This window comes from Heliangelus exortis, chromosome 14 (genome assembly GCF_036169615.1).
Source record: "Heliangelus exortis chromosome 14, bHelExo1.hap1, whole genome shotgun sequence".
NCBI lineage: Eukaryota > Metazoa > Chordata > Aves > Apodiformes > Trochilidae > Heliangelus > Heliangelus exortis.
This window is the reverse complement of record NC_092435.1, coordinates 17368483-17380596: the sequence shown is the minus strand read 5'-3', so window position 1 is coordinate 17380596 and position 12114 is coordinate 17368483. Positions and strand designations below refer to the sequence as shown.

General features: G+C 49.5%; 1 protein-coding gene across 16 annotated transcripts in view; it reads left to right on the top strand.

Moving 5' to 3' along the window:
• ARHGEF9 (Cdc42 guanine nucleotide exchange factor 9) overlaps positions 1 to 12114 on the top strand; it is a 174187-nt gene that overhangs the window by 84819 nt on the left and 77254 nt on the right. Inside the window, exons 1-2 of one of the 16 annotated variants that reach the window (XM_071757712.1) lie at positions 1034 to 1104; positions 2120 to 2181. The exons of 14 other annotated variants lie outside the window; for them this stretch is intronic. In XM_071757712.1, coding sequence (XP_071613813.1) covers positions 2152 to 2181 — 30 coding nt within the window. In that variant the 5' untranslated portion in view covers positions 1034 to 1104; positions 2120 to 2151. Of the gene's footprint in view, positions 1 to 1033; positions 1105 to 2119; positions 2182 to 12114 lie in introns of those variants that run through there. One more of the 16 variants, XM_071757710.1, reaches the window with a different exon arrangement.

The window sequence follows — 12114 nt, the reverse complement described above, 5'->3', positions numbered from 1 at the left end:
TAAATTTGATGCTGAGGATGGTTTGGGTTGTTAAGCAGCTCAAATCTGCTTTATTTTCCTGTTAGCTATCATGTCATTAGTTTTATAGGTTGCAGAATCTCCTGGAAATGTAATAAATCAGCAAAGCTCACCATGGAAGGGGAATCAATCAATTGGCAGCTAAAATAATCCCTTCAGTCAGTTTCCAGCAACACTGATTTGGAGGAGTAAGGGTGGAAAAATGAGAAAAAAACCCCAAACCAGCGAGTTCACCCCCGTGCCTGAATTTTTCCCTCCAGGTTAGCTCTCTGGCAGGAAGCTTGCCCTTTCCTTAAGATTTCTCTGAGGAATGCGTGGTACCTAACACGGGGTTCTGGTGGTGCAAGGTGCATTATTATGTCCTTTTTGGGAGGGCTTTGGGAGACATGTGTGTCAGTCTCTCTGTGTGTCCCCATGCGTGTCCCCACGTGTGTCCCCACGCGTGTTACCGTGTGTGCTGGGAGCTGCCCTGTTCCTCCTGGTCCCTTTGGGTGCTGTTGGTGGAGCTGGGTGTTGCTGGGGGGGCTGGTGGGGTGCATGGGGGAGTGATCGCTGGGAGCTTGTTTGGGTTTTGTCCCCCTCAGAACATGCTGGAGAGAATTAGTGGGATTTTATGACAAGTTTCTTGCCTGTCGTTCTCCCCAGGGAGTGGGGTCACAGAAAGCAGGTGTATGCAGAGTCCTGTGAGGGTGAAAGTTTGGAGCAGAGAACTTTGTTATTGTAGCAGCAGCATTCCTGTTACCTCAGGCTGATGGAATTCTGGGGGAAAGAGAGGAAATAAGCCTAAAAAGGAGCAAGAGCTGGGGTTCCTGCTTCTGCAGCTCGATTCCTGCTTCTCACCCCCACTCCTCAGTGGCCACTTTTTCAAACAGGCCTCGAGCCACCTGCCCCTACCCCGTTTCTGTAGTTTTACACCTGCAGTTTTGCATTGCCCAAGCCTGCAGTGGAGCCTCCAGCTGCCTGCTTTGCAGGACCTGTTAAAACCAACTCCCTCTTGCCATACTTTTCAGGAGCACCTCAGCCTGTGACACTCTGCATTTGGGGGTGACAGCGTTCCTAATCGCTTGCAGTAGAGCCCCTGTAGTCGTAAGTGACTGTGCTTGCAAAATTTGGGGTGTAATTTGCACGCTGTACAATAGCTACATGGAGTGGAGCTTTCCTGCTCCCTGAGCTCCGTGGGACGCTTCGGGTCACACGTGGGGCTGGTGGCAGTCGGGTTCCTGGGGGTAGTTTGGGCCCGTGACTCCCCTCCCTCTTTGAGGACGTGGAGTTCTGCATGTTTGTGGGGATGCTCAGTGCCAGGGATGGGGAAGAGGGATCATTATTTTAAATAAATCAAAGCACTGACCCTCTGAAAAATACAGCCCCAAAGGAAAAAAAAAATAAAAATCTTCATTTGAATGCAAATAGAATATTTATAATGCATAAAATCTCTTTCAGTGATTGCTCCTGTGTATTTGCTAAGGCTGGGTGATGGGAGACCAGCCTTGCTGTTTGTCTGCTTAAGCAGGATTCAATGTTATTTGCCACAGGATTCATGAAAATGCCTCTGACTGTATCATAGCAACCCTGTTTCCCACAGTCCATAAAAAGTCCATTCCTCCTCAGCAGCAATCCACTGCCTTGGAAGCTTCAGGCACCCTCCTCCCATGGGCAAGGGGAGCACCCCTCCCTCTTGGGGTGCTTGAGGAAAAGCAGACGTGTCAGGATGATCCCTGCTAGTCCTGCCTTCACTGGCGTTTGAAAGCTAATAAGAAGGCTTCCTTTTCATTTTTTTAAAGTCTTTCTCCCCCTGACAATGTTTCCCACCTCTGTTTTAAACCTCACATGACAAGTTAAAAGGGGACGGGGTAGCTCGGAGGGTTCTGACGTGATGGCTCTTTTCTGTCCTGCCATTTGGATTTTCCCCCGGGATGGCAGCAGCAGCACAGCACTTGCTCATGCTTTGTAGTGCCTGAAGATCTGCCCAGATCCAAGCCCTTCTGTGGGAATGCAGAGGTGCTTCCTCATCCCATAGATGAACGTTGTTAAGAGCTGCATGTTCACCTGACTCCTGCCCCCATCTGTTTGCATAATGTGGTTATATTTCTTTTTGGATCAGGTATTCAGTACACAGCCCAACTGCTGTGTGTAATGTCTGAAGGAAAATTGCCAAAAATCCATGTAAGTTTTTTTTTTTTTTTGTGTTTGTTGGTTTGGTTTAATTTGTGACTGGAATCCCTCTCCTGGATGTTGTCCATTTCATTTTCTTGTCGTTCTTTGATTCCTGGATGTGATGAATACTGGTTGTGATGGGAGATCCCGTTGCTCCTTGTGCACAGCTCTTGCTTGCTTGCATGTCTGTCTGTCTCATGCCTGTGTTGTATCTCTCCGTGTTTGTTGCTGAAAATGCCTCTGGAAATGCCTCAGTTGGTGAGGAGGGGTCTGGGCTCTGCAGTGCAATGTGCAGCTCAGCTGGGTGAGCTGCTCCTCTGCACCACAGAGCTCCCAGCAAACGGGGCCACAGCTGGTTTGGTACAGCACAGGGCTTTGGCTCTTAGGTGGGAAATCTCCAACGAGCAGAAGTTAAGGAAGCTCGAGGAAAACTCCCTGGTGTTGTAGGTGACTGTGTGCTAATTGTGCTGTTGTGGTGAGGGTGTTAGTTCAGGGGTTACGGCCCCAGCAGAGGGGAGTTCTGCCGTGTCCTGCTTTTGCCACTGTCTAACCCTATGGCCTTGGGCATGTTCCTTCTTTGCTTTGTGACTCCTTTTCCCCAGCTGTAGAAGAAGATCACTCAGTACCGAGGTGTAGCTGAGACCGATTGACTCCAATTTCTTCCCTTTTTGCATCGTTCTGTAGCTGCAAAGTGTTGTTGTTCTGGTGAAGGGGCAGGGGTGTGATGGGACAGGGGACAACGTGTGTGTGCCCCTGTGTTGGCCCAGCTCTGCCTGGCTGGGGTTTGCCTGTTGGAGCTGCTGTAGTCAGCAAGCTGTAGTGATTTATGCTTCTCACTAAAAATAGATTCTCTTGAAGAAAGAGTTGCTGGAGGAACCATAATTTTTTTTTTTTAATTTATTTTATTGCTTATGGTTGAATTTCTTTCCAGAGTGGAAATGAGTCTTAATCTGACGAAGCCAGCAGACAGCTGGGTGGTCTCTAACCCTGGTGTCCTCCTCACCAGCAAAGGACCAAGCAGCCTCGACTGCTTGGTTCCAGGTTTTGTAGGGGCTGATGATGGTGTTCACTGGGACAGCTGAGCTCGGGGCAAGGAGCCCGCAGAGCCCTCCTCTTGGTGAACAGGCCTAAAAGCTTTACCACTCCACTTAAAGAGTGGTACAGAGGGCCTTAGGGAGGGTGAAGGAGCATCCATGTGAAGGTATTTAAAGAATTAGCTCTGGATTTCAATGGGAAATTTAATAGGAGTGTGCAACTTTGGGGAGCTCCCTCTGCTCCCACCACAGAGCCAGGGAAACTGAGGCACACGATGGTGAGGGGGTGAGGTGGGGGTTAGGAGCTGGAGCAGAGCTTGTGCTTGGGCTACCACTTGGCTTCTGACTTGTTGGCTTTTATCTGCTCATAGCCATGTGAGAGGGTCCCGGGGCAGGCAGGGCAGCCCTGGGGGAGGATCTGTTTTAGAGGATTTCTGCGTAGCAGACAAGGCTGTCCGTGCCCATGTGGAAGGCCCCATGTGGTTTAGTGCTGCCCCCTCTTTCCTTCCCATCACCCGAGACATATAGAACGTAACATATAGAACGTAACATATAGAACGTAGCATCCAGACTGCTGGCATGCTCCGGGCTGCTATTTTCGGCAGCATCTCCGGGTGCGTGAAGCCGGGGCTGCGCCGGGAGCTGCTCGGCTCTGCCCTCCCTGGTGAGGCTCCGGGGGATGGGCTGTTCCTCTGGGGTTGGGCTGTTCCTCTGGGGTTGGGCTGTTCCTCTGGGGTTCGGCTGTTCCTCTGGGGTAGGGCTGTTCCTCTGGGGTTGGGCTGTTCCTCTGGGGTTGGGCTGTTCCTCTGGGAGGTGCCTCCCTCTAGGACCTGACCCGGACTTGCAGGGCAGACCCTGGTGGCTCCCGTGGCAGCCCTACAGCTGGGGTCTGGGTGGCATCCCCCAATGCCACAGCACGGGGTGAGGACACCCGGCCTGGCAGCCTGTCCCTTTTTTTCTTAATTTTCCTTTTTTTTTTTTTTTTTTTTTCCCTTTTTTTTTTATAAAATCCAGAGCTAATTTCTAGGTCATTTGTTGTTATTAGATTCTCTCAGTGCCCCAGCACAAGCAGGCAGCTGTGTGTTCCAGCTCAGCTGCCGTGCCGCAGGGTCAGGGCTGTGTGGATGGGGTGGTCCTTCCCACTCCGTATCCAGCAGGGAATGCAGTGTCCCCAACTGTCCTGTTGCCTCTCAAAGCCGTGGCTTCTGTCCTCAGCTCTGGTCCTCCAGTGATGACCTTTGTCAGGATCGTGTCCTGCCTGGAATGATGAGGATAATTGTCATCAGGTTTGTGTCCTGGGCAGGGCTGTACCTGAGCATCCTGGTTGTGCCCCCTACCACCAGAGCCCTCTCTGCTGCCAAGAAGAACCCTCTGCTGTTGCTGATGGGGTTTGTTTGCATCCCTTCCCTCTCCATCCTTGGGATGGTTGCCCCCAGGGTGTCTGTTCCTGGCTCCCCAAGCTGCTGTGAAGGATCTCAGAGCTCCTGGCTTTGGCCGTGGTTGCAGCTCACACTCAGAAGCTGCTGGGGGGGGGGGATCAGCTGAACTACGAGGGGTTTGAAAGCAGCAAAAATCCAAACTGTGTAGGGGGTGTCTCTTAGAATTGAAAAAATTGCATTACGGCCTCAGCTCCACAAATATAAACAGAGAAATGCCCTAAGGCTCCTTCTCCTACCCTGATCAGCAGTGAACTGATTTGCTGGGTGCATCGGTAGAAAAGTTTTGTCAAGTAAAATTGTTCTGTTTGAAACAACCCATCAGGCTCCTGTTGGCATTATCAGAAAGCAGTTTTTTCAAAGGATTTCTGTGGACCACAGTGCTCAGGCTGCTTCTGGTGCTTCCACTCTCCTGTATTGTATTCGATGTATCTGACAAGATTTTCCGTAATAGGTTGTGCACTGAAGTTTCTGTTCTGATACCAAATTTAGGGAAAGTGTGTTATCTAAAATTCTTTCTTCTTGGCGTGATAAGGTGCTGATTAATTTTATGCAACTCTCTTTCCTTATCTAGTTGGGCTGCAGTGAGTTTTAGTGTAATCTTGGAAAAGTGCGATCGATCTTTAATGTTTGTTTTTAAGGTTTATTCCAAAGCCTTTCATTCATGCTGGATGTTTGGTCTTTTATGAAGTTCTGTGAGAATTAAGTTAAAAAGTAACAATTACAGAACAGGTTTTGAATCCAGATGAAACGTTTTAAAGTTTCTGTCAGACAAGAAAGAGCCTCCTTTACATGGCAGTTGACTCTGATGTCGTTTCAGATATTAAATTAGAATTGCATTACTCCAGTGCTGCTCATACAGAAGCTGGGTGTGTAAAACAGAGACTGCTGAGAGGTTTTTTCTGCAGGACAGTGCTGCTGGGTGTACCTGCCTGGCAGGGGCAAGGGAGAGGACTGCTCCTCTCCACAGGCACATGTAAGGGTAGGAGAGGGGGGGAGAGGAAGGAGTAAGGGGACAGGGAGAGGCTCTGCCTTGAGTGCGGGAGCAGGAGTTGGCGTCTGGATGGTTTGTCAGTCTCTGGTGGCCCAGGGGAGATGAATCTCTCATGTGATGCCCAGCAGCAGATCAGTCACATCTCCTGGCCATTTGAGGGAGTTTGCAGAAGCATCTAAAAATTCTTTCCAAATGAGTTAAAAGTACCCAAGTGTGCAGAGCCAGGAAGCTAAACCCTCACAAACCTGCGGGCTGGGAACAGAGAGGCTTAAGACTAACTGGCTGCTCCAGAATTCCAGCTCTTCAACCAGGAGCAGCCTGGCTTCTTTTGGTTCATAGCTGGAGCCTGGGAGTCTGCTCAAGACCCTCACTTTATGAAATTTAGAAGGCTCTGACCTCACCCCCCCTAGCACCCTGCTGCAGGAGTGGGTGCTGAGGAGCCGGGTGCTGGTGCCATCGCCCCTGAGATGGGATGGCCCTCTCAGCCCACTGCCACTTGCAAATCATCACAGTGGCCCCAACTGTCACAAAAGCCATTTTTCCAGCTCAGTTTTAAGCTCAGGATGAGATTGTGTGTGGTCCCCAGAGCCCAGGTTTGGTGGGGGTTGCAGGCAGTGTGTTCCCACTGCTTCTCATTTTGCCGTCTCCCCCCATAGCTTCTCGGTTTCTTGTTCCCCTCCTACAGTCCCTGTGTTAAACAGTTGCTGTGTATTGCCCCAGAAAATGGTGCTGGTTTAATCTGTCTCCAGTGTGTGTTTTTGGGACAGATGCCAGGGCTGTCCCTCTCCCTCACCCTCACAGCACCCTCCAGATGCGTGCGTGCGTCTGCAGGCGTTTGTGCACCTTCCTATTTATTTCTTTGTACCCATACAGGGAAATGTACAGCTCGAAACACATGTGCATATGTTTTCCTTCCCAGATATATTTTGGAAAATATGAGTCAGCAGCAGGCAAGAACAGATTACATAAAGGCAGGGAGCAAAGGGAACCTTGCTGTTTGTTAGGGAGCCGGCTCTCTGCAAGCAGCATTTTTTAGCATCATTTTGTTAGCACGCACTGGCCTGTGCCTCTTGGTCAAGTGGCCTCATTTCCCTCGTACACAGTTGTGCCCAGTGCCCAAGTAGCCTTGGGTTTTGTTATATTTTTGAACCCCACAGTAACAATAGCAGAGGCTCAGGGCTGTGATGATGGCAACGACTTTTCTCATCTCCCTTAACATGTTTTCCTGCAAAGACTCCGTGATTTTCCTTTTTGGTCCCCCCCCCCACTCCACACCTCCTGCTGTTTTCTATAAAATCTCAGTGCTGAGAGAAATTGCACATGAGTGCAGCTGGAAATAACTGTTGCCCCCTCCTCCTCCCCTCTGCTCATGGCCACCCACCTCCACCACCTACACCCAAATGGGAGAGTGAAGTCAACATCCACTTTTAGCCCTCCTCTCCTGCTTTTGCACGGCTGCCCCCGCCAGCTCCTTCCCAGTGCCTGGCAGAACAGGGGGGCTGTGCCTGCCTTACGCTCCAAGGGGGAATTCAGAGAAGGTTGAACACCATTTTAACAGCTTCTGGAGCTGTAGGAGCTCTTGTCTGGTCCCATCAGCAGCCCAGCACTTGGATAAGGGGATGAGAAGATGCACAGTTTGCTTCTTGTTCAGTAAGCACCACAGGGAGGGGGGAGCATCGTGAATTACAGAGAATGGGAAGCACAAAGACAAAAACCAAGTAAGCTGGATCTGGATCTGGCTCAGGTCAGGCAGCTGTCATGTCAGGAGTCTGAATCCTTCCCACCCTGGGAAGCAGCAGAGCAGGGAGCAGAGTGTGCAGGTTGGGTGCTCTCCTCCTTTCCCTGGTGCCGTAGCTCAGGTTCCCCATCCCTAACGCCAGGATCCATTCCAGGCTGTTCAGTTGAATTCCTGAGTTTCTGAAGGATGCTTTGATAGCCTAGGAGGAGAATGGGCTCTAGCAGAGTTAAAGGAAGTAAAGAAAAGGACTCATTTGTTTATTTTTAATTTGCCCAATAAAAACAAAAGGATTTGAACTGCTTTCATCTCCCAGGGCACTGCCAATGCTTTCACTGGGACTAAGCTAGTGGTTGCCTTTAAAGCAAAGAGAAAGCTCCTTTGTGGTTTTAAAGTATCAAAGCCTTCCCAAGGAGCAGTAAATTGCCATGCTGGCTGAAACCAGGAGTGCAAACAGCTCCTGCCCTGTCTGGGACAGGGTCTGAGACACACGCTGTAGAGAAAATTGGGAGAGACACAATAATTGATGGTGACAGAATAACCTGTTTATCCAGAGCACTCTGCCTTCACCCCCATTAGCCTGTGGGTCTCTGATGCTTGGAGACAAGAGAATTTAAATCTGTATTTTAGAAGCCACAAAAATCTCTGCTGTAACCAGTAAGTTCTTGTGAGCTCAGCCCTTCAGCCCACCATCCTTCAGGGCTCTCTACATTGTGTTCAAACCCTCGGGTTGAGCCTTGTGCATCCCTCAGCAGCCAGGGAGTGCAGAGGTGCTCACCAGGCTGGGGTTTGGAGAGCTGCTCCCTATTTCCAGCCTCTCTGCAGCCCCATGGGTGATGCTGCAAAGGCCTTTTCATCTTCCTACATCTTTGTTTCTCTTTCTTTAAAATGTGGAGCAGGAAATTGTCCTTTTCTGTTAAGTGGTTTGACATCTGAGGGTGAAAAATGCTGTATTCCAGGCAGCAGAGATTACAGCAGATTGAGGATTGCTGGAAAATACCACTCTGCCCCTCGTAGGCTGAGGGAAGAGGGGGCTCTGCCAGGAGCTTCTGGCAGACCAGAGGCTGCTCCCTTCCTTAGTTAAAAGCAACATCTTGAATTCCACCTGAGATCCCCGTGGAGATGAGATGCCAAATGATGTCAGCAGGGTTCTGCCAGAGATTAATTTGGCCTCAAATATTTTGCATATGCAGCGTCAGGTTGCATCCTTATTATTTCCACTCTCTCACAGCATTCAGCCAGATGATGTCTCCTTCCCTCTTTGGAGCCTCCAGTCATTACTCATTAATAATACAGTTGCTCTGTGTTATTAATTGATCCAAATTAAGCTGGTTTTTGTTTCTCTGAGCCTTTTGTGGTATTGCTGTGCCGTTAAGAAATTAATCTGCATTAAGGTAGAAATACCCAGGTTAAAACAGTAGCTGTGGAGTAGCAACTTTTCAGTCTTGCCCAGTGTGAGCTGCAGGGCAGAACTGTTCAGGGTAACCAGAAATCCTCACCTCCGAGCTGGTGGCAAGGCACAGCAGAGGCTCAAAAGCCACCCTGGTTCTGCTCTGGGTGGTAGCATCCCCCTGGAGATCTGCTCTCTGCTTGAGTCATGTGAGCTCCCTCCCCAGATCTTCCCTTTTAGAGCTCCTGTGCTTGGCTGTCCTCTTCCCAAAGGAACAGGTTGTTCCCTGGGCCACGTTCCTTCCTGTTTCATCAAACCTGGCAGGGAAGGTCTGTAGTGGTGAGTCTCAGATGGCCATGAAAGACTTCAACTCCTACCTCAGAACAATCCTCCCACAGCTGCAAACATCTCCCTCTCACTGGCAGTGGTTTAAGGTTTCTTTTGTTGCCATTTTGTCCTTTCAGTTTCTACTGCAGAGATTTTTACCTTTGTGGGTGCTTTTCCAACTCAGGTTGAAATTCAAGCAATAATAATACTTGACATTCTCCTTCCCAGCATCTCAAAAATATTTTGCTCAAGCTGGGTTACTTAAAAACCTTTTGCTGTATAAACACTCGAGTACCTTTTCTATCTTAAAATGGAAATGGGTGCCTGAAAACCCTCAAAAGTCAAATGAAGAGCAGCAGCTTGGGACTACTGGCAGCTTTGTGTGTTATCCACAGGAGCCCAAGAAAGGTTGTGCAGGATAAGTGCAAAGGGACTGCTGTGCTGGTAAGAGCCCAGTCCATCTGTAAAACTCAACCCTGATGTTCCTGAGGACTGGTCTCAGTGGCTGACATTCCTGCTGCTGGCCTGGCTGGAAATCCCAAGTTTTATCACCTGGTTTTCATGTTCATCCCTTGGAAACAAGAGGATGTTGCACTGCCCTGTGGTAGCTGGACAAGCTTTTCAGGAAAGCAAAGCTGTTCTCCTGTAGTCCAGCCTTCCTCAGCCCCTGTGGCTTCTGAGCAGGAATCAGGACAATAGATGGAAATTTATGTCCTGGAGGTATGTGACAAGGGCATCCTGAGGGTTCAGGGCAGCTCACAAAACAGTTGCTTCTGAGAAATGTTCAGAGGTTTCTGTCAGTTTTCTCAGCAGCTGTATTCAGTGCTCACAGTGGGCATTTCCACCACTGACCAGCTATTCATATGGAGATGTTACAAGGCTGTGTGTGCCACCAACAGCATAATCCTTGTAGTAATAAAACATAAAAATGGATGTGGATGCAGATTAGGCCAAAAGAAGAGGGGAAAGAAAAAGATAGCTGAAATCCAAGGAGTGGCTGTTGAAATGCAAAGGGATCTGGAGAGCAAAGATGCAGAAATAAAGTCTGAAACGGAAACGAGTGACATTTTTACAGCACTGTGTAACTCATTTTAATTGCAATCCATCTAGCAATCTATTTGAGGCAAGAAATCAATTCAGAATTGTAGAGCAAAGCATTGGTTTTCCAGATGTTTGCAGCTGTCTGGATCGTTATTTTCAGCTTCCTTCCACAGTTTATTTGAATCCCTTCTCCCTTACAGTGGCTGTAGAAAACCTTTCCCCCTGGAGACAGTCAGTGGAGTGTCCTGGGGCTTTCTGCTCTGAATGTCCCCTCCTCTTGTCTCTCGAGGAGCACTGTGAGGTGTTTGTAGAGGTGAAGCCCCAGGTTTCTGCAGGACTTGGAGAGGACCATGCTGCATCTTCCAGGCTAGACTGGAGTGCTCGGGGTGGATGTTGGCACCCGTGCAGGCAGCTCCCATCCACTGTGCTTCTGTGTGAGTGCTAGAGCTGGGGCCCTGCTGTCCTGTTTACTCTGATCACCTCTTTTAAATGCATTAGATCAGGTGATGCCACACAGGTGCCCAGTCCCCTGGTCTTTATCTGTCACCACAGACTGTCCCAGCCTGCTGAAGAGCCTGGTTGAGCTCTGCCAGTGCTGAAGGTTTCTGGTACCTGGACGTTTGTCTCGGCAGGATTAAGTCCTGAATCTAACAGATGTCGTCAGTGCCATTCCCAGCAGGCTCCTGAAAGGCCAACGTGGGGCACCTGACATTTCTCTTGTATTTGGTGGCATTTGTGAAAGAGATTTTATCATCTTCCTGATCCATCCTGAGCCTGCAGGGCTGCTGATTTGCATCGGATCCAATTCTTGGCCAGCGCCGTGCGGGGACGGAAGCAGCGATGTGTCCAGGCAGCCCCAGCTCTGCTGCCACCCCCCTGTCACACAGGACAAGTGTCCCCCTCCTCCTGGGATGCAGGCTCTGCTTCACTCTGCCTGCCATGGGCCTTTGTGCACAGCTGCTTCCCCAGGTTGTGCAGGTTGCTGACTGAGTGCCTCTGCTTCAGGTGTTGAGGAGCTGCTGCCAGGATGTCCCTTTAGGCTTGGTCTCCTCCTGCCTCTTCTGCTGCCTGGGCTGCAGTCTTGGGAGCTGGACTCAAGTGGTGGAGCAAGAAGCAAGCACCCAGGAGGCAAACTGGGTTCCTCAGAGATCAGGCATCTGTTTGGAAATCAGGGATACAGACAGGTCGGGGTTTGGGACAGAAATCCAGGGAAACAGGAGACTAACCTGACAGGCAGACTCTTAGAAAGGTTTCTCAGCAGAATGGCCTGAAACAGAAGCAGTTGACTCCAGACAGGCAGCATCTCCCCTGACCTCCCTGCTCGTTGGTGCAGGCAGGATATTAAATGTATTCATTTTGAATTACTGACTCGGAGCAACAGAGAGAAATAGCAGAGGGTTTGCTAGGTTTACCAACTTGGGATAAATCTGAAAAGTTTGTATTGCAGAGAAGCTGTCTGCAGCCTGAGAAGGAGGCAAGGGGTGGTGCTGGCTTTTCCAAACTGGGAGAGTGCAGATGAAAGAAGGACAAGGATACAACTCAGGAGGTAGAACTAAGTATAGAGGAGTGGTGTTATAAAGGGAAAGCGAGGGCTGGAGATCAAGGCAAATTAGAACGTGCAGAAAATCCATTAGGCCATGGATTTGTGTTTCTGGAAAATCACTCAAGTACTTGACATGGGACAGTTCTCATGAGACTGGAGAAAATACCAGGAGTAGGTACTCAAGGGGACAGTCATCCTTTGGCTTTGAGCAAAGCAGATAATTCAAAGATGTTTTTTCCAAGCAGAGAGCCCCCTGCATTACAAGGAGCACTGTTTCCTCCTGTGCACACAGATCTGGGCTGCACCAGATTCACACAAAACAGAGTTTATTCCAATGATAATTCAGAGAGGAGCAGTAAACCTCCCAAGGACAGATGGATCCACGAATAAAAAGGCTCTGGAAATGGGCTGTTGGTAACAGTGGAGCAGAAAGGAAAGGAGT